A 23,321-nucleotide genomic window follows, 5' to 3' on the forward strand; every position below is an offset into this window, starting at 1 on the left:
TTACACAGGCCAATGAAAATTTTTTTTAAAAAAACTTTCTTTACTTTGATAGCTGATCTTTATGGAATTTTATGAGTTGAATCCAAATCTATCCTTAGTTATTTTGTATCACCCATAGTTTTCGGGCAGTAGGCTTTTTATTATATGGTATAAAAATCCTATGCTACATGGTAAATTGGGAAATTAATGAAATGCTTTGTTACAACATAAGCATGGTTTGTATTTACAGTAAGCTACTTAAAACAGTGATATGTGTTAATAGAGGTTTCACTTGTCAGCTGGAATTGGTTTGTATTTTCTTTCCCTTTTTTCTTTGAAGCTTCTTGTGTAGCTTTTCTATGATGAGTCACTTGCTGAACTTCTCGTTGAAGTGACCAACAGTAGCCCCCCTCATGTTCGTGTTCCAATGGCATTGGTAGCGTTTTTCCATCACTAGTTTTCGATGAATTCCCATTGACGCGCAAGTTGCCAAAGTGGCGTCAAATTGAAAGACTTGCACCAGGCAAATGGTCTGCCCGATGGGAGGCCCTAGTCACACGACATTTTTTTGTTGTTGGATGAATCAATAAACAGCCTCCAGTCTTACTTCAAACTCATTCATCAGACTGGGAATGTCTGAGCAGTACACTAAATCACCTTCTTGTTGGAAAAACTTGGAAAATTGCTTCTCTCACTTTCTATTCATGTATATGCTGTTTCCAACTGCCAATAAGTTCCTTTCTTTTAATCAAGAGCCAAGCAATTAAGCTTTTTCTTTCGTTAAGCCCAGATCCCTAACCAAATTATTAAGCTCGATCTTAGTAAACAGTTTGGGCTCTAGACTTTCTGTATTACAATGGAATTCATTATCATCTGGTTCATCTAAATCACATTGTACATCAGAAAATACTTCTGTTGGAATAAAATTTAAATCCTCTGGTGGTTCAGGAACCGACAAATCTACACCATGCTCTACTTGTTAGATGGCGGACAGAAGGTTAGGCTAGCTTATTATCTTCTTGTTTTTCGAATTATGACTGGTAATATCAACACTGGAAAAGTAGTAATCATTGGAATGATTTCTTGGCTCCCTCCATATCATAGGAACAGCAAATCTAAAGGCTTTTTTCTCCTTTTTGGGCCATTTTATCATTCAACACGCACATAACATACCTAATGCGCTGCCCAAGATTTATCTTGATCACCAAGTTTAGATCCAAAGTATGATAGATAAACCTTTTTCACAAAGTCTGTAATGTTTCTTCAGTGTTTTTTAATCACAACTTCACCACAAATATAAAAAAAAACTGTCATCAGAGTTTTTACAACCACAGTTAGACATTGAACTGAGCACATGTACAGGAAATGGGAAAGTGTGGTTAGGTTGACAGTAAACAAAACACCATCTGTTAACACAAAAATAGAATTGACCTTTTTTGCCAGCAAATGTTTTTCAGCAGTGCTAGTAATGTCATCTACATTCATTACACCTCCTTTTTAAATTATTTTAGCTATATAAAAGCTATATAAATTCTTTAAAAAATCGCTTAATTTAATAAATTTAACTGTAAAATGTGAAGAAATGGTGGGTGATACAGTTTTTTAAGTATCATGTTTGGATTTTCCACCCTAAAAATCTTAAGAATAAGGTATTTTCAGAAAAACATTTTTCCATCGTTGGCCTGTGTTACAGGCTGAACCACCCACAGCTTGTCCACTCATGACTTTCACCTTATCAGTCATGACCATCCTATCCAAACACTGAAATACTTTGGATTAACACTTGACCACCAAGTAACATGGAAGCCTCATCTACTAACCATTCAACAGGAAGTCCTCAATAGACTAAAACATACAAAAAAATTACTAAACGGCCGAACATTGTGATTGCACCCTTCCACAATCCTCCACCCCTTTAAAGCTCTAATCTGACCTATTCTCTGCTATGCCCATGTGGCATGGATTTCCACTCCTCCCTCCTCCTATCATGCCAAAGAGATCCTCGAATGCCACACATTCTGCCTAGTCTTTCGGATCCTTACCTTCACTCACCTACATCCTCTAACAACGTACAAAATTCCCCACCCTACTCTTCCATCTTGAACACCTGTGAATATCCTACTTTACCCATAAACTTGGCACTACCCACCCCCTAGTTTCCTCGAGAGCTGCTCACTGATACTTGTACTCTGCTGTGCCTCTACCACAACATTCCACCAATACTACACCTCCACACCCTCTACATCCTCTTCCACTGAAATTTTAATCACCTTCTCCTACACAACCATGAAATACACCTAGGTATATACCCATCCTACCAGGTCTAGGACCCTACCACCTTCCCCTTGTCAGGACACCCTTCCCCTCTAGCCTTCTCTACCCACTTCCTCAGTCTTGGTTTAGAATCACATCCCCTCTATGTCTCTGTTTTAATCAGTCAGTACATCAGCCTTCCCACTTTACCTTATGCACCTGTCTGTCTGTTTTTATGTATTCATGTATGACACTCATTTTCTGTTAACCCATGTTTATATTTTAATTACTTACCAAATTATCCATTTGTATCTTAACTTATGCAGTTGACACTCTGTCCTTTTACTGTACAAAATGTTTATTTTTGTCCACCATGATGTCCAGCTTTTACATTATGTTTTTAAAATTTTACTTTCATGTGGCTGAAGAACAGCAAATTGTATCTGCTGATAGCCCACCCACTGCTCGTATGGGGTGGGGTTGGAGGGTGGTGGGCATGATATAACAATAAATAAAAAAAAATACAAGTGACCTAACATGGAAACCTCACCTACTAACCATCCAACAGAAAGCCCACCATAGACTAGAACTACTAACTGGCCAGACTTGTGGATTGCACCCCTTCACTGTCTTTCATATGTATAAAACCTTGATCAGACCCATCCTTTGCAATGTGAATGTTGTGTGGATCCATACCTCACACAAGTTCTTTAAGTCCTGCCAGATCCTCGAACGCCTTGCACTCTGCCTCACTTTCAACATCTTTTTCCTTTCCTCACAAGGATCCTTTAGCAACTCATCAAATTTCCACCTCTCCTTACTCACATTGAACACCTCTGAACACTCTACACCATCCGAAAACTCAACTCCAATAATCCTGTTGTTTCCACCCTACTGTCCAATCCTCATATGCTGCTATGCCTTTACCAACACATTTCATGAACCCTACACCTACACACCCTCCATATACTCTTCCAAAGAAACTTTAACGATCTTCCCCTTCCAGGCCATGAACCCTGCCTTACATTTATCCATCTTGCCAACTGTAAGTCCACTCCACCCATTGCACCTCATCAGGGCTTCCCCCACCACACATTTTCCTCCCCCCTTTTCCCCATCTGTCCTTGTTCTGAGACCCCTTTTCCCAAAAACTATTAGTGTCACCTATTGCCCCTTCTACTGCAACCTCTCTTCTGTCTCAACAGCCACTCCTGCCCCATCACTGCTATGCATCAATCGTCCATCCTTATACCACCCCATTCCTTCCTTCCTCACCAGCCAATCTTCCCCCTTCAACAACTCCTATCCCAGGACTGGTCCTTCTAGCTCTTAGTGACAGGAAAGTGGTTCTTTTAAATATCAATGTTTTGGCATCAAGTTTTCAATGTGGACTTCTTGTGTTTTGTTTTATCATTTATTATTACTGTTTTTATGTACCAGTCCCAGAGGTCATATCCCTCATATACAAACATAGACAGACGTTGACTGTGGATATTGTATCACAGACACAGTCCCTTTGACTGTTCAGAGAGGTCACTAAACCCACCTAAAGATGTAAACAATGATGCATGAGCAGCACCTATTAGATGGAGGGGGTCCGACAGCCGATCAGTTCCTGTCATTCAACCAGAAAGAAGGTACACAGCTTGTATTGTTTGTTGTTCAACCATGGCTAGACGGTCAATACTGAGGTGGATTGCATCCACATTATTACTTTGTGCCAGGAAAGGCTCTCAACAAGGGAAGTGTCCAGGCATCTCACAGTGAACCAAAACAATGTTGTTCAGATATGGAGAGATACAGAGAGACAAGAACTCTCGATGGCATGCCTCACTCAGGATGCCCAGTGGATGACCGCTAGCTATGGATTATGGCTTGGAGGAAGCCTGACAGCAACGCCACCTAGTGGAATAATGCTTTTTGTGCAGCCACAGGACATCATGTTACAACTCAAACTGTATGCAATAGGCTGCATGATGCGCAACTTTACTCCTGATGTCCATGGTGAGGTCCATCTTTGCAACCACAAAACCATGCAGTGCAGCCAGCCGTGGTGGCCAAGCGGTTCTAGGTGCTTCAGTCCGGAACCATGTGTTTACCGTGGTCACAGGTTTCAATCCTGCCTCGGGCATGGATGTGTGTGATGTCCTTAGGTTAGTTAGGTTCAAGTAGTTCTAAGGTTAGGGGACTGATGACCTCAGCTGTTAAGTCCCATAGTGCTTAGAGCCATCTGAACCATGCAGCGCAGTACAGATGGCCGCAACAACATGCCAGATTGACTGCCCAGGATTGGCATCACATTATCTTCACTGATGAGTGTTGCACATGCCTTCAACCAGACAATCACCGGAGATGTGTTTGGAGGCAACCTGGTCAGGTTGAATGCCTTAAACACACTGTCCAGCGAGTGCAGCAAGGTGGAGGTTCCCTGCTGTTTTGGGGTGGCATTATATGGGGCCGACGTATGCCACTGCCGGTCATGGAAGGCACCATAATGGCTGTACGATACGTAAATGCCGTCGTCCAACCAAAGGGCAACCATATCAGCAGCATATTGGCAAGGCATTCGTGTTCATGGATGACAATTTGCACCCCAATCATACACACCTTGTGAATGACTTCCTTCAGGATAACATCACTCGACTAGAGTGGCCAACATGTTCTCCTGACAAGAACCCTATCAAACATGCATGGGATAGATTGAAACGGGCTGTTTATGGACATGTTCCACCAACCACTCTGAGGGATGCACACCAAATCACCATTGAGGTGTGGGACAATCTGGACCAACAGTGCCTGATGAACTTGTGGATAGTATGCCATGAGGAATACAGCCTTGCAGCAATGTAAGAGGACGTGCTACTGGGTATTAGAGGTGCCGGTGTGTACAGCAATCTGGACCACCACCTCTGAAGGTCTCGCTGTATGGTGGCACAACATACAATGTGTGGTTTTCATGAGCAATAAAAAGGGCAGAAATGATGTTTATGTTGATCTCTATTCCAATTTTCTGTATAGGTTCCAGAACTCTCGGAAACGAGGTGATGCAAAACTTTTTTATGATGTGTGTATTTAAAAATCTCCATTCTATTTTTCAGCTCTGAAAAGTTTTAAATTCATTCTAAATATCTCCCCTATTTGTTTCTTGTTTCTTTTAAATCTCTATAATTTTCGTTGTTAATCTGCTGAAGAGCAGTTTGCCTGTACTGCTGATGGCTTCCCCCATCCCCCTCCAATGAACCCTTCACCCAAATGAGGTGCAGTGAGGTGAAATAACAATAAAGAAAAAAAGAAGGAAAAAATGAATTGAATGACAAATTTGGGAAAAAATGTCATCTTATAACTGGGTAAATATGGTAAATATTCCCAGAATGAGATTTTCACTCTGCAGCGGAGTGTGCACTGATATGAAACTTGCTGGCAGATTGAGACCGTGTGTGCCAGACCGAAACTTGAATTCAGGACCTTTGCCTTTCACGGGCAAGTGCTCTACCAAAGGTCCCAAGTTCAATTCTTGGTCCGGCACACAGTTTTAATCTGCCACGAAGTTTCATGGTAAATATTAAAGAAGTCTTTGTCATGTTGTGGTCTTCTCTGCAGACTGGCTTGACATGGGTCTCCTCATTATCTTATGCTGTGCAAGCCTCATCATATCCACCTTCGAACTGCAATTTACATCCTTTTGAACCTGGTCTCTCTCTACAATTTTTAGCCCCCCGTCCCTCCCCCATCCTTCCCCCATCTTCCCTCCATTACCTAATTTACTGTTCCTTGACTCCTTGATACCTCATGATGTGATCTATTGACCAACCCCTTCATTCTGTCAAATTGTGCCATAAATTTAGTTCCTCTCCAATTCAGGTCAGTACCTTTTCAATAGTTATGAAATCTATCCATCTAATCTTCAGAATTCTTCTGCAGCACCACCTTTCAAATGTTTCTTTTGTCTTCTTGTCTGAAACTGCTCAGTGTTCCATGTTTCACTTTCATACAAGGCACAGTCCACACAAATACCTTCAGGGGACAAGGCACACTCCATAAAGATTTCTTCAAGAAAGACTTTCTAACATTTAAATTTATATTCGAAGTTAACAAAACTCTCTTTTTCAGAAACACTTTTCTTCGTATTACCAGTCCACATTTGGTATCCTCTTTACATCTTTTTTCTCTCTATTTCTTTTATCTCTTCTTCTTTTTTCCCCATCTGATTCTGTAACTCTTCATTTGTTGTTCATTTTACCCATATAATCTCCAGCATTCCTCTATAGCACAAAATATCAAGAGCATCTATTTGTCTCTTGTCTGCAATGTCTGTTGTCCACATGTCACTTTGGTATCAGGATACACTTGAGACAATTATCTTCAGGAAAGTCTTCCTAACATTTAAATCTATATTAGATGTAAAAATCGTGATATTTTTCATAAATACTTTTCTTTCTGTTTTCAGTTTATATTTTATTTCCTCTCTACTTTGGCCATTGTCAGTTATTTTGGTGCCAAAATAGCAGTATACTACTTAAGTTGTCTATTTATTGATCTAATTCTCTCAACATTGCTTGATTTAATTCTACTACACTACATTACCCTTGTTTTATTTTTTGGTGTTGATCTTATAATCTCTTTTCATGACACAATCAATTTCAGTCAATCAATTTTCAATGTCCTTTTCCATCACTGGCAGAATTACAATGACAATGCCAAACCTTAAGTGTTTATTTCTTCTTCCTGACGTTAATTCCCTTTCCAGATTTCTCCTTTATTTTCTGTACTGCTCAATTCACAGTGTGAATAACATCTGGGATAGACTACAATCCTCTCTCTCCCTCTTCTGGATTATTAACTTCATGTCATGTCCATCAACATTTTATAAATGCAGTCTTGTTTCTGAACAAGTTGTAGATGTCCTATGACTTACTGTATATTATCCCTCATACCTTGAGGAGTGTACATTAGTTGACATTATCAAAAGCGTTTTCTAAATCTACAAATGCTAAAAATATAGGTTCCCGTTTTGAAATCTATCTTCTGTGATAAGCTGTTGGGTCTATATTGTGTCACATGCACCTATGTTATTCTTGAACCCAAAGTGATCTTCCCTCAGGTTGGCTTCTAGTAGTCTTCTCATTCCATTGTAAACAATTCATATTAGTATTTTGCTACTATGACTTATCAAACTGATGGTTTTGTAATACCCTGAATCATATAGTTTGCATAGATTTTTTGTGGTTGATTCTCCCAAGAGTTTTAATAATTCTGACAGAATGTTATTTCGTCCAGAAGCATTGTTCCAACTTTCATCTTCCAGTACTCTACCAAATCCTTCTTATGATATCATATTGCCCATCTCATTTTTATGCACTTCCTCTTGCCTTTCCATAAAATTGTCTACAAATTTGTTTCATTTGTATACCCTTCTGTATATAATGTCCAACTATCAGTCTTCCCTTCTTTGCTTAGTATGGTATTAGCTTGATATTCAAACAGTTCTTTTGTCCAAAGGTTTCTTTTGTTTGCCTACAGGCAATATCTATCCTTTCTATAGTCACAGTTTTGCATTTCCCTGTTGTCAGTCCCATTTTTGGATGTCTGTATTCCCTTTTGCATGCTTTGTTTGTTGCATTTTTATGTATTTTCCCTTCATCAGTTTTAATTAAATCTCTCATGTATTATCTAAGAATTTCTATTGGTCTGTGTCTTCTGCCAATTTAATCTTCTATTGCCTTCACTATTTCTTCTCTACAAGCTACCCGTTCATATTCTATTGTACTCATTTCTCCTATCTTAGTCAATCATTGTCTAATGCTACCATTGAAACTGTCAACAACTGCTGTCTCTTGAAATTTATCCAGATCCCACACAATTTCTTCACTTATAATATGCTGCCCATAAACATAAATTTGGGGCCAGAGTGCACATCCACTTCTGGAAATATTTTGGAGCTTAATTTAATTTCAGAATCTCTGTCTTCCCATTATATTATCTATCTTAAGCCTTCCAGTGTCTCCAGAGTGATTATTATTTAAAATATGAATGATGATGAAAACAGTGAATATTAATATGCTGTCCATAAACATTAATTGGTGGTAAGAGTGCACATCCATCTCCGGAAATGTTTTGGAGCTTAATTTGATTTCAAAATCTCTGTCTTCTCAGTGTGTAATCTGTTTTAAACCTTCCAGTGTCTTGCGAGTGATTATTATTTAAAATATGAATGATGACAAAAACAGTGAATAGACTATCTAAAGGAAATTGGTACTTATTTAATCTTTCAATGTCATGGCTTTTTTCTTGAAGCTGAGGTCATAGTTGTGCAATCTACTATTTTCTCAATCTGAAGGGAAAATTTGTGAATATATATGTTGCCATCAATACTGTTTTACCTTAATGTATTCCATTTGTTCTACAGTATTACTTTTATTGCGTTAACTGGATTTTGCCTTACAAGGCCATTTTCAGACATTTACTGACTATGTCACCAAATAAGTTACAATATTTGTAAACAACAGTGGTAAAGAAGTTACACATCTAGATTGAAACAGAAATTTACAGTAAATAACATATCAGACAGTGAGGTGGTAATGCAGTGTAAAAAGTAAAACGTTGAACAGTATAGTCATTTAAGATTAGATCTGGACTGTGAACTAGATGTTTGTTAATTTCCAAGGCTTCCAGGAGATGGAGGTTTTGGCCTTTGTTTACTAAGTGAAGGACATGGGACTTTGGCTGGTAGCTGTGGCCCTCGTGCAGTACATACTCATCACATGTGGAGTCAGAAATCTGCAGCATCAAGTTGCATTCATGTTGCAGAATTCTGAAACCACATTTTCTGTGCATGTACTGACTGAGGGCCACAATGCCATCCAGAGTCCCATGTCCACTTAGCATAAAAAGGCCAAAAACTTCATTACTTTCCACACTGTCTGTTCCTTCATTTTCCTACATTTCCCTTCTTCATCGAGTTCTTTTATTTTGTTGCAACTCGCTGTGTAATCAATATAGTCTGTAGCTACAGTTGTTAAGCCTTTGTTTTAACTGGTGCATTTTATTATTTTCCATGTACCTTTTGAAGTTGTCTCATCAAGTATGCTTTTTATTTTACTTGATTCATTTATTTAATGCAAACTGTTACATAGGCACAGTTTTGAGTATAGTGTTCATGTTTTTCCTGTTTGCCCCTTTTATATTTCTATACTGTTCAATTTTCTACTTTTTAAAATGCAGTACTACCACACTCTCAAAGACGGCATTTACTGTATGTTCCCTCACTCCCCAGTTTTCCTGAATTAATTCATTTCTGCTTACCTTATTGATACTGCTTAAGTTCTTCACATATTCCGTGGTTACATTGATAATTCTTTGTTTTAATTTGGTTGTGTATCACTCTCCATGTTCTCTACCTCCTGAAGTAGTCTTGTCTAGTACTAATTTTATTGGTTTGTTTATTAATATAAACTATTGTAGGTTTGCTGTTTCAGTTTTCTGTTATAGCATTTTCCTGTTTACTCCCTTTATATTTATTTATTGTTCAAGTTTTCACTTTTTACTTTGCATTCCCACCACACTGTCAAAGATGTTATTTATTGTACATTTCTGCTTCAATCTAGATGTGTAACTTCTTCTTGCAGTGTCGTTTACAAATATTGTAATTACTTTGGCAAAAATAGTCAGTAAATGTCTCAAGATGGCCTTGTAAGGCAAAAACCAGTTAATACAACAAAGTAATACTATAGACCAAAAGTAAACTAATGCTTTTCATTTATTATAATGTTGTTATACTGACAGAAGATTCAGTTTAGATGATAAATGTATTGTATTCACATTCATAAATTTTCTGTTGTGTATTCCTCACATAAAAGTCTCAGAATCTGGTGGGCTATAGTGTAGTACTTTGATGTATATGTAGTTAATTGCCATCAGCTATTTACTCTTGTTCAAAGATTTTTACATGCTAACTTGATTAAACTGCTGACAAAGAAATTTTGCTGTTTGAATTACATTATCTTATTTTTTGTGGTACTGTTGTATCTTAAGAAGATTATATTATTTTTACAGGTTTATTAGAGCAGATGATAATGCACTTATTATTAGAAAAGCAAGCCTTGATGATTCTGGAACATATACCTGCACAGCCATCAATTCTGTAGGTTCAGCTGATAGACATATGGTAGTGAATGTGCAAGGTATGTTCTCAGCATTATATAGTACCCAGACAGAACATTTCCATGAGTTGTATATTCATATGTGTATTAGTGTTGGTTTAGCTAGGAATGTCAAAGAAAAGTATTTATGTGATTGCATTGTGAAGATAAAGCACCCACATTTATTTAGACATTAATGTCTTATTGTGATACATTTTTTTAAAGTTATTTTAAATAGTGTATATAGTGTGCTTTGTTTAGGCATGAACAGTCTGTTCACATTCTAGATATCCCTAAACTTTTTCATTATAAGTAATTGCATTTTATTTACTTGTGAATAGTTAGAAACATTGATTTAGCTCCTTCTTTCATTTCTCCACAACTCCTTAATTAACCAACTGCTGGAAATTGCTTATGGATTTTCTCAACTGTTTTGGTTTGCTGTAGCAACTATTTAGACCACTCATGTTCTTTGTTTGTGTTCCAGTTTTATTAGAGGGTATTATTGTGTTTGACTATGTGATATGCAGCAGCAGTCAATACATTGGAGTTGTGTATAGGAGGAAAAGATTTTAAATCAATAATTTTTATAAGGTTTTGACTTTTTGCATATAATCCTCTTCTTCATTCACTCTTGCATCTCTCCAGAATATCTACTCATTTTCTATTGTACTCCATTCACCTGTTTTTGCCAGTCATTGGCTAATGCTCCCTCCAAAACTCTCTCTCTACAACCACTGGTTCTTACATGTGTGCTACCAATCAAAGTGTTAGTTAGTTAGTTTAATTTCCATGGCTCATTTTGCACAATGAGTCATAATGATGTGGATTGAAACATTTTACACTCAAACACAAATTAATTTGTAGATATGGGTACATACTGAACATTTATAACTTGATTTAAAATTTGTTATGTATTTCTTTAAACATACAGATGTGAGTTAGTAATTACTACCCATCACCTTTTATAATAATAGACACTCTTCTATGGAATAGAAGAGCTGTCAGTGTGAAACTTTGTTGTCTGTCAGACATTTTATGTTGGTGGGTAAGTGATCAAAAATTTTAGTTGCACAATTTTTGTGCTAAAGAGACCTTCTGGTATTTTAGTTATGTTCATCATTGTTTCTTTGGAACTGCAGTGGATTATTTAGAACAAACTTAATGGGGAAATAAATATAGTTTAAAGCAGTAGTCAGAATGTACAACGTCTTAAATAGATGTCTGCAAATTGATCATGGGTGAGCACAACATATTATTCTTGCAGCTCGTTTTTGATCTATGAAGACTTTCTATGACATTATATGAAAATATGCAGAATATGCCATCTTACTTGTTTGTCTCTCCCCAAGATTTGTGATAATTCTAAGTGCATATGTAACAGAGCTAAGTTGTTAAGCTCCCACCTTATTTATTATTTCCTTATTTCATCACCATGTGTTACACTTATCATTGATGATATATTTAAAAAACTGACTGTGAGACCATTCACAAAAAAAAACTAGTCAGTCTTTCTTTTAAGAACATTGTTTCCCATTGCTTCAGCATCTGTACATGTGCTTGGATTGATTGCAACCTACATCTACATCCATACTCCGCAAGCCACCTGACGGTGTGTGGCGGAGGGTACCTTGAGTACCTCTATCGGTTCTCCCTTCTATTCCAGTCTCATAGTGTTCGTGGAAAGAAGGATTGTCGGTATGCCACTGGAGTTTATCTATCATCTCCGTAACACTTTTGCGATTACTAAATGATCCTGTAACGAAGCACACTGCTCTCCGTTGGATCTTCTCTATCTATTCTATGAACCCTATCTGGTTCGGATCCCACATTGCTGAGCAGTATTCAAGCAGTGGGCAAACAAGCGTACTGTAACCTACTTCCTTTGTTTTCTGATTGCATTCCCTTAGGATTCTTCCAATGAATCTCCGTCTGGCATCTGCTTTACCGACGATCAACTTTATATGATTATTACATTTTAAATCACTCCTAATGCGTACTCCCAGATAATTTATGGAATTAACTGCTTCCAGTTGCTGATCTGCTATATTGTAGCTAGATGATAAGGGATCTTTCTTTCTATGTATTCACAGCACATTACACTTGTCTACATTGAGATTCAATTGCCATTCCCTGCACCATACATCAATTTGCTGCAGATCCTCCTGCATTTCAGTACAATTTTCCATCATTACAACCTCTCGATGTACCACAGCATCATCCACAAAATGCCTCAGTGAACTTCCGATGCCATCCACAAGGTCATTTATGTATATATGTCATCTGAAAAAAGAAGTAGCTCTGCTTGCTGTATGTTGTTGTTGTGGTCTTCAGTCCTGAGACTGGTTTGATGCAGCTCTCCATGCTACTCTATCCTGTGCAAGGTTCTTCATCTCCCAGTACCTACTGCAACCAACATCCTTCTGAATCTGCTTAGTGTATTCATCTCTTGGTCTCCCTCTACGATTTTTACCCTCCACGCTGCCCTCCAATGCTAAATTTGTGATCCCTTGATGCCTCAAAGCATGTCCTACCAACCGATCCCTTCTTCTAGTCAAGTTGTGCCACAAACTTCTCTTCTCCCCAATCCTATTCAATACCGCCTCATTAGTTACGTGATCTACCCATCTTATCTTCAGCATTCTTCTGTAGCACCACATTTCGAAAGCTTCTATTCTCTTCTTGTCCAAACTAGTTATCGTCCATGTTTCACTTCCATACATGGCTACACTCCATACAAATACTTTCAGAAATGACTTCCTGACACTTAAATCTATACTTGATGTTAACAAATTTCTCTTCTTGAGAAACGCTTTCCTTGCCATTGCCAGTCTACATTTTATATCCTCTCTACTTCGACCATCATTAGTTATTTTACTCCCTAAATAGCAAAACTCCTTTACTACTTTAAGTGTCTCATTTCCTAGTTTAATCCCCTCAGCATCACCCGATTTAATTTGACTATATTCCATTATCCTCGTTTTGCTTTTGTTGATGTTCATCTTATATCCCCCTTTCAAGACACTGTCCATTCCGTTCAACTGCTCTTCCAAGTCCTTTGCTGTCTCCGACAGAATTACAATGTCATCGGCGAACCTCAAAGTTTTTACTTCTTCTCCATGAATTTTAATACCTACTCCGAATTTTTCTTTTGTTTCCTTTACTGCTTGCTCAATATACAGATTGAATAACATTGGGGAGAGGCTACAACCCTGTCTCACTCCTTTCCCAACCACTGCTTCCCTTTCATGCCCCTCGACTCTTATAACTGCCATCTGGTTTCTGTACAAATTGTAAATAGCCTTTCGCTCCCTGTATTTTACCCCTGCCACCTTCAGAATTTGAAAGAGAGTATTCCAGTTAACGTTGTCAAAAGCTTTCTCTAAGTCTACAAATGCTAGAAACGTAGGTTTGCCTTTTCTTAATCTTTCTTCTAAGATAAGTCGTAAGGTTAGTATTGCCTCACGTGTTCCAACATTTCTACGGAATCCAAACTGATCTGCCCCGAGGTCCGCTTCTACCAGTTTTTCCATTCGTCTGTAAAGAATTCGCGTTAGTATTTTGCAGCTGTGACTTATTAAACTGATAGTTCGGTAATTTTCACATCTGTCAACACCTGCTTTCTTTGGTATTGGAATTATTATATTCTTCTTGAAGTCTGTGGGTATTTCGCCTGTCTCATACATCTTGCTCACCAGATGGTAGATTTTTGTCATGACTGGCTCTCCCAAGGCCATCAGTAGTTCTAATGGAATGTTGTCTACTCCCGGGGCCTTGTTTCGACTCAAGTCTTTCAGTGCTCTGTCAAACTCTTCACGCAGTATCTTATCTCCCATTTCATCTTCATCTACATCCAACATTTCTACGGAATCCAAACTGATCTGCCCCGAGGTCCGCTTCTACCAGTTTTTCCATTCGTCTGTAAAGAATTCGCGTTAGTATTTTGCAGCTGTGACTTATTAAACTGATAGTTCGGTAATTTTCACATCTGTCAACACCTGCTTTCTTTGGTATTGGAATTATTGCTGTATATTAGACAGAATACCATTTAAATATACACTGATCTGCCAGGACAGTATGTCCACCAACCTACTATTGACATAAACCTGTCCAGGTGACAGCAGCATTACCAAGTGAGGAATGACTGCTAGTCAGACACATGCATGGTGCATGTAGTGCCAGTGAGTCTGTTGTCCATCTGTAGAATGGGGAAGGCATGTGATCTATCTGAGTTTGACCAAGGGCAGATTGTGATGGCACGGAGGCTTTCCCTGAGCATTTCGAAAACTGCATGACTTGTTGGGTGTTCAATGACTATTATGGTGAGTGTCTTCAACACATAACAAAACCAAGGTGAAACCATGTCCAGACGCTGTGGGGTTGCGTGGCCCCCCTTCATTACATATGATGGACATTGTAGGCTGGGCAGGATGGTAAAACAGACCAGGCATTGAACTATGGCGGAACTAACATCAGACTGTAACAATGGCCAGAGTACAAGTGTGTGTGAACACACAGTGCACCAAACACTTCTAACAATGGGCAGCTGACAACTCATGCGTGTGCCAATGTTAACACCGTGACATCGGCAACTACGACTGAAATGTGCAGGTAACCATCAGCACTGGATGTTGGCACAGTGGCAGAGTATTGCATGGTTTGATGAATCCCAATACCTTTTTCATCATGGTGATGGGAGAGCACGAATCCATCATCTTCCAGGGGAACAGCTTCTTGACCCCTGTACTGCGGGATGGAGGCAAACTGGCAGTGGCATCATTATGCTCTGGTGAACATTCACCTGGGCATCCATGGGTCCAGTGGGGGATGTGCAAGGCACCATGATGGCCAAGGAGTATTGTACACAGGTTGCAGGCCTCATACACTGCTTTATGACTATCATGTTTCCCAACGGCAGTGGTGTTTTTCAAGAAGGTAATGCTCCATGTCACAAGGCCAGGACTGTGATAAAGTGGTTTGAGGAACACAGTGGCAAGTTCCAATTGATGTGCTGTACATCAGGAATGTAATTGAACTTGGCATCAGAGCTCATCACCCCCTCCCCAGAATTTGTGGGAATTAGGTGAGTTGTGTGTACAGATTTTGCGCCAACTCCCTCCAGAGACGTACCAAGGCCTCGTTGCTTCCATGGCACAGTGTGTTGCTGCTGTTATCTGTGCCAAAGATGGACATGCCAGCCATTAGGTAGGTGGTCATAATGTTCTGGTTGATCAGTGTATGAGGAACAATAGTGGACCTAAAATTCAGCCTTGGGTTACCCTTCACATGATTTATTCTCAGTCAGAATAACATCTCTGGACCATATTGGTTGAATTACTAAGTAAAACATTCTACATTCTTTTGGTTAAATACTATATTATCCATTGAATGGCTATGCCATCAATCCCATAAATGGGAAAGACACAGTACTCAAATTCAGGGGGACTAGGGTTTAAATCTTTCTCTGTCCATTCTGAATAAGGTTTTCCAAGTTTTCACCAGCTCCGTTTTGATGAATATAACACTGGTTCCCTCGCAAAGTATGTTTCCCATTGCCTTCGTGCTTTCATTATTGGGACTTTAAAACTTTATTTTGTGGCTGGGCATTTTTTGTCATTTTCCTGAGTTGTTTAATGTGAATACTGGAATAGGCCCTTAAACAAAGCTATGACTTACTCTATTTCCCATTCCTCTCCAATCCCAGCTAGTGTCCCACCTCTAATCACACAGATGTTAATGGAATATTAAATTTTAACTTCCTTTCATAATATTTTCTGCATGCTTACGCATTTATTTTCACCCTGATAATTGGTACCACATTTAATATGTCCTGCTGTAGTGTAATGGGTATTTCATCTGCATCTCTACTTTATTTGACTTAGTGGATTATCATATTTTTGCTTGCAATATTGAAGGAACAACTATGATATATATCATTACTTACATGCATTACCTACTTTCTATTAACATTTTATTTCTATAGGTACAGAAAAATATGATGACACAACCCTGTGTCACTATTTTAGTGTGCTTCTTGTATTATCCATGATTCAATAAAAAATTGTATAGATTATTTGAGCAAATTTACAGTATCTTGTAGGATTTGTGACGTGAATGTGACTGATATTGGGAGAGAGTGAGTACAATTTTAAGTAAGATTGTATTTTACCTCTTTTTAATGTTTTCAGTGTTATGATGGCATTCATTTCTAATTATTTGACTAAAGGTATTAATAACCTAATCTTCAAGCACCCATAAAATACAAACATACAAGAAAAGTGACATGCAGCCTCACTGTAGCCCAAGATATCTATTTAATAAAAATCAAAATATCAAAGAAAACCTTTAATATTTACTGGCAGTCATGGTTATCTGATTTCTCTGGTAGTTTTGTTGTGTTATTCAGATGGCCAAAGGTCTATTGTAAAAATTTAACATACAATATGGTTACAGAAGCATTTCAGTGATGTAATTAAGTTTTTTTTCTCAGTCATTTTGCACTGATATCAGTGTCTCTTATTTGTTATGGTCATTTTAAAACAAATGTGTTAGAACTATAAGTGAATATTTATTAAGACTGTAAAAAAAACTTTGGAAATATCCTTGTCATAGCCATTATTGTAACAGAACAGATGTAACACTTTTGAAACAGATTTTTTTCTGAAAGGCTTTGTATGCATAATACAGCAGAGAGGATAAAGGATGCAGTGGCAAGTACTAATGATTGAATTTTTTTAGCAATAAGCAAAATAATTTAAAACTGTGTTGTGTTGTGTTATGCTATAAACTATTTTGTAAATAATGATATATATTACAACCGATACCAAAACCTGAAAAAGTTGTGAATGTCATGGAGATAAGGAATCCTGTCATGACAATGAGCCAGTAAGATTACTGAATTAATTAGTTTAACAACCCTGCTCACTTTTAGATACAAATCTGCCTACAATAATCATGTGCATGTGTCAGCTATGAAGAATATCTTCCTCCGTAACTTGTCATTTTTATTTTAATGAACGTTAATAACCATTGTTAAGCCACATAAGGTAGTTATTTTTGTAAAGTAAATGAGAAATATTTAACAACACATTTCGTATAAGAAAAAGCTGTAATTTCTTGCATGAGTTAAATGTGTAAACTATTCAACCATCTACATTTTTGCGACAATTTGAAATTGTGGGCTGGACTGGGACTCAAACTGCAAACCCCCACATTTCACAGGCTGCACACAACCAATTTCACTATCTGTATGTATCTGCTGGCCTGACTCAAAGTGTCACCTTGTCACATTGTTCTCCCCTTATCTTAACAGCTTAACAGAATCTCCACTGTTATATTGCTGGACTAGTGTCTATGGGAATAAAGAAAGAGTATGCATATGTTGGGGTGTTTCCTTTGAAAATTCCATGGCTGATATCCTTTACATCTTTCTCCAATGCAAGGTTATGCATCATCTCCAATGACTTTGTCATCAGTTCTGTGTTAAATCATAATCTTACCTCTTTTTATCACCTCTTTATATGGGAATAACTGCAATATAGAAGTTTTGTTAAAGAGGATTAGTATTCTTTTCCTAGAAAATACTATGACTTTCAGTAACATCTCAAAGTACCACAAATCAGTAGTTGAGGACATGCTTTCCTCAGAAACTTCATCACTTTTATCTGTCTTGTTTATCACTTACTTGCATTGCATTTAGAAACCTCAGTTCCAATGTCTAGTAATATCAGTGTTCCTTTTAAAATCTATGATCTAGTGAATTAACAAAGAGAGTAAGAAATGAGATGTGGAAGAGTTGCTGGAAAAACAATAAACTGTTATCAAACATAGATGAAGCAGCGTACATCATAGCAGAGATTATTATTTGTGACTAATTATATAATAAGTGACAGTTATTTAAAGGTATGTATTATGGGCACATAACATCCTACACTAAAACACACATGAAGGTAATAATTAATAATTTCCTGTGGCTCAATGACCTGATTCAATTCTATCAACTTGATTTTATTTTGGCTGGTGGCTTTACCACAATCATTCAGCTGAGGAAAGGGGTCTACAGTTTAATGTGGAAATATGGACCATATGTCACTTCTGAGAAGTAAATGTAGACTGCCACGCAGGGTAGCTGTGCTGTCTGACACGTCTTGTCATGGTCTGGGCACCTCCCTCCGTCAGAGGTTTCAGTCCTCCCTCGGGCTTGTGTGTGTGTGTTCTCCTTAGCATAAGTTAGTTTAAGTAGTGTGTAACCTTAATGACGAATGACCTCAGCAGTTTGGTCCCATAAGACCTTACCACACATTTCCTAAATGTAGACTGAAAAAATCTGTGGTCTTAATGGGGATTTGGGCCAGTGACCTATCAGTTTCCAGGCATGTGCTTTACTGGTAGACTAGCAAACTCAACAACACATGAGGAAAAACTTGTTGTGCACTGTAATAAGGAACTTTTATTAGAAGGTCAAACTGCGAGTAACAAATCCAACTACAAATGTATGCCAGTTTGCAGAAGTTTAAAAATGTACATGTCCATGTTAAATAGTTTTCACATCTCCTATGTAGCTGGTATTATATGAGGGATTGTAAAAGTTTGATGGATCACTAACTACAATATAAAAAGAATATTCACACTTTAACATCTGTATTCTTAAACACCTCAATCAGTTGATTGAATAATTAACATCCATCTGCTCCCATGAGCTACATACAAAACGTGTTTACTCTTTACAGACAACATCACATGACTCCTCTTTTATGGCTATTCATCATGTCATGTGTGTGAGAGAACAGTAATTACATTTGAAGGCCAAAGGATTTAATCATTTATATAGACAGTCAGGAAAAGTGTTAAATAGCCCTACATAAATTGATTGATAAATATTACAAAATTTTGTGTAAACATTTATGCAAACAACTTTATAAAACTGACACATTTATGTCTCCACTAATGTAGCTACAAAAGTTAAATTTGCAGCCAACAGAGTGGTTGTTGACAAACTATACTGTTATGTAATGATCAGTTTTCATAAAAAGTTTCTATTTTTATTTTTATACATGAAGTGATAAATACCCACTAGTATTGGATATAATGTGCATTAGGCTTGATTGCATCACTACACTGAGTAGCATGTATTGCACATGCTGTGTTTTAGTCTCTCTAGTGGTGGTTTTGTTTTAAAAAAATGTATATCTTGTAGAATTAACTTGAAATTCTAAAAAGTTGACAATAGGTAGATGATGTTGAGACTGTTAATGGCTGATGGTCTATATACAGTTTCTTTACCTTTGCATATAGGATTTGTTTCATTATTTGTAGTTTTTGTATATTCTGCTTTGCAGTATGGATAGGTCTGTTTATACTCCACACTGAATGGTAATTTGAAAAGTTAATGTAACAGTTGGAACACCTACTATCTGTTACATCTTCATGTGTAGATTTGTCAAACTTCCAGTAATTTACCTGTTAATGTATGCCAAGGGTGACATTACCAAAATGTTGAAATTAGTAGTACTGTAATGAATTCCTTAGGTGCTCAACATGTGGCACAACACAGTGAGCATTCCTAGTGATTGGAAGTTAGTAATGTGAGTGATGGTAATAATTTTTCAAGTTTTTTACTTACTAATTGCCCAATGCATCCACTCCATTTTAATGCTGATCATTATTCTGTCCATTCAACTCAACATAAAAGTTAAGAGTAATTTGGGACATTAAAGAAATGAAGTCCTGTAAATTTCAGTTTACTAAGCTTTATGCTCTGAAACTTCCATGCTTATTAATCTATGTAATGATCTTATTCACTAGGGACAAGCTCATGAAAACATACAGATTATTTCAGAAGAATAATGAACATAACTACTGTATCAGAGTTCTAGAATAGTATCCTATCAGAGAAATATAGATAACATTGTTGCTCTGCTACACAATAAGATACCAGAGGAAATAAAAATTGCTAATATCCAATAATTTAAAATGAAATTCAAGGCCTTTCTAGTAAAGCACTGTTTATGTTCTGTACAAGAATTTCTGAATATATAAAAATAAATGTTACTTAAACAATTATACCTAAACTTTGATTGTTACCTAATATTAATTTACCTACTTATTTTGCTGATACTGTATGGTGCTGTATTCTCATTTTGAAATGTCCTTAAATAAATACTGACAAATCTAGATTATAACAATATAATCCTATTTACTTTCACTTATTTTTTTCCTGGTAATAAATATAATTGTATCCTCACTAGGATCAGTCCAATATTACTTGCACAATTCATGCTGTATAATAAACCTGGACCAATAATAATAAGTCTATCAGTTTATCAATAATTGTTTCCTTTGACCTCCTTCTTCCCTTTCACCCTTTCCTCCTGATAAAGAACGATCTGTAACATTACAAAAGTTTGGTATTTAATGTATGTATCCTTGCCTGTATGTCTATCCTCTTTAACTTACTACTGTCCCAGAGACTAATAAGTGCCCATTGCTCTTCTGCCTCACATAGTGTTAGCAGGCATACTTCATTTTTTAGTTTGAATTTCTTTGATTATTATATAGCAGTGATCTACACAAGTACTCAATATGTGTGTTGTGTATGTGTTTGATAGTCAATTATTTTTACAAAATTTCACAGTCTGTAGGAGTGAGATATCACTAATACAAATGTATATTTTCAGGAGAAATCCCTGTCTTCAAATGTCATGACTAAATGCAATTTTTTTTCAGTGAAGCCTGTTATAGATGATGCAGGAGAACATCGGGCAGTTGTTTCACTTGGACAAGTTGCAGAGTTGCCTTGTAAAGTAAGAATGGGGATACCATCACCTAACATGACTTGGTATAAAGATGGTGAAATACTGGATGAGGAACAGATGTTACAGGAAGGTATCACACTGCATGCAAATGGTTCTCTTATAATACCATATGTCAGCCATGAACATGAAGGAGCATATGAATGTGAAGCACAAAATCCAGCAGGATTTTCAACAAAAAGCATTTTGGTTACAATTATTGGTGAGTAGATATTTCAAATCTCCATATTAAATTTAACTTGCATTGTCAACATAAATTTATGTGGTGAAAAGTGAGAACTCTTAGTAGTATAGGCATATTAATTAAGGTAACTGATTTTTTTTCTTTATATTTTCAATAAAATTATTGTCAGTTAGTTAAAGTGAAATATGTATCAACATTTTTCTTGTTGGTTTATAGAACCTCCCAGATTCAAGTCTGTTGCTCCACTAGAACTAAAGGTGGCCTTGGGAGAAGAGGTTGTTCTTCCATGTGAACCTACAGGTGATCCAAAACCATTGATATCATGGAAGAAAGACCGAATGCCTTTGCAGCAGAGTGAAGATGTGTGAGTGTGCTTTATATGATAATTGAGAATGAGCTCATCCATCACTCAGATTAGTACATCTTCAAATGGAAATGATATATTTATATGCCAGCTTGAATAAGTGCAATTACACAAGCACTATTCCATCTATAAACTAGAGATATTTTCTTTGCAAAGTTTATGAAGACTCATGAGTTTCATGCCAGAATTTAATAATTTTGACAACAGAACTTGATTTGAATGGTGTGTAGTGAATAAAGAGATGGAACAGCCATTCACACTAAGCATCTTTAAAAGATTGCTAATTATTATTTATGGGCTGTTAAAATTTTTAATAGCCATATCATAATTACAAACTAAACCATGCATATTGAAAGACCAAACAAAGCCCTGCTGAGTACTGATACCAAAGATCTACTATACAGATTTCAACTTTCTCTTCTCAAATTACCAAAATAAAAAGTCTGCTAAATGAAGTAATATGGTAATATATAGAATAGACCAATTGAAATTTATTCCTACTTGAAGAATAATATCAATGCTAACATGTATATTGTATTGTTAATTCATAAATTTTGACCTACAGTTTAAATATGATCATATTAAGCCACTTTATTGAGAAAATAACATGTCTGGTGTGAGTAATTACTGTCCAGTTTTGCGATTAATATTGTTTCTCAAAATATTTGGAGAACAAAACAGCTCAAATAATTATACAACTTATTCTTTATTTTCTAATACGAACAAAACCACTGTATACACAGTGAAGATATCTGGCTTCCTATGTCACAAACAGATGGCCAGAAAACAGTTTTTTCTTTTTCTTTTCTTTTTTTTTTCATGTCAGTGACAAGAGAAAATCAGTATAGTGTGAATGATGCAAAATTGTTTCTGAAAATAACTGTAATAAGGAATACAATTATTATACATTTCATATCAAAGATTTTTTAATGAGAAAAAATGGCAACCATAGTGTCAAGAAACTTTGATTCTTCAAAGTATCAGCCACTCTTTCCTGATTTTGTACTTGCATCACTTTATTTGATAAGTACTTCCCATAAAAATATTTTAAGCAGAAAGACAGTATTAATAAGACTTCTGGATAACTAATGACATGCGAATATAATGTAGGAGGAAAATGCAGCTTTATCATAACATGAAACACAGGCATAACTCAGTTGGAACTTTAGCTGCAGACAGTATGGAAAAGTTTTGAACACTGCCAACATATGGGCTAAAACTATTTATCGCATGAACAGAGTGAAGATGTCTCAGAACAAAATTGGAACAATATATCATGTTTTGGGATAAATATCAAGGCATAAAGACAGCACTAAAGATACTGCATGTCTGTAGTGAGAAAATGAAAGTGTTAGTGGTGACCAGCAATATACCAAATATTTAGTAACAATTTTTGCTCAGTAGATAGCAGTCTGTATGAAAAACATCACCATCATCAGTAACATCAGTGAATTCATTTGGTGATGTGACCTCTTTAAGTTTCTGTGCCTATCTTGAGCTTCCAGTTGCCAATTCAATCCAGCTGTCGTTTCCACGTCTCTGTCCCAACTGTCTAGTGATCTTCTCCTTGATCTTTTTTGGTAAATTGGTTT

The 23,321-nt window shown here is 36.8% G+C and overlaps 1 protein-coding gene across 1 annotated transcript in view; it reads left to right on the forward strand.

The window, feature by feature from the left end:
- The window catches only part of LOC126248535 (hemicentin-1-like), an 838,517-nt gene that overhangs the window by 383,724 nt on the left and 431,472 nt on the right, over positions 1 to 23,321 (forward strand). The window contains exons 20-22 of the mRNA XM_049949594.1: positions 10,285 to 10,412; positions 21,096 to 21,383; positions 21,582 to 21,729. Coding sequence (XP_049805551.1) covers positions 10,285 to 10,412; positions 21,096 to 21,383; positions 21,582 to 21,729 — 564 coding nt within the window. The remainder of the gene's footprint in view (positions 1 to 10,284; positions 10,413 to 21,095; positions 21,384 to 21,581; positions 21,730 to 23,321) is intronic.

This window comes from Schistocerca nitens, chromosome 3 (genome assembly GCF_023898315.1).
Source record: "Schistocerca nitens isolate TAMUIC-IGC-003100 chromosome 3, iqSchNite1.1, whole genome shotgun sequence".
Lineage (NCBI taxonomy): Eukaryota > Metazoa > Arthropoda > Insecta > Orthoptera > Acrididae > Schistocerca > Schistocerca nitens.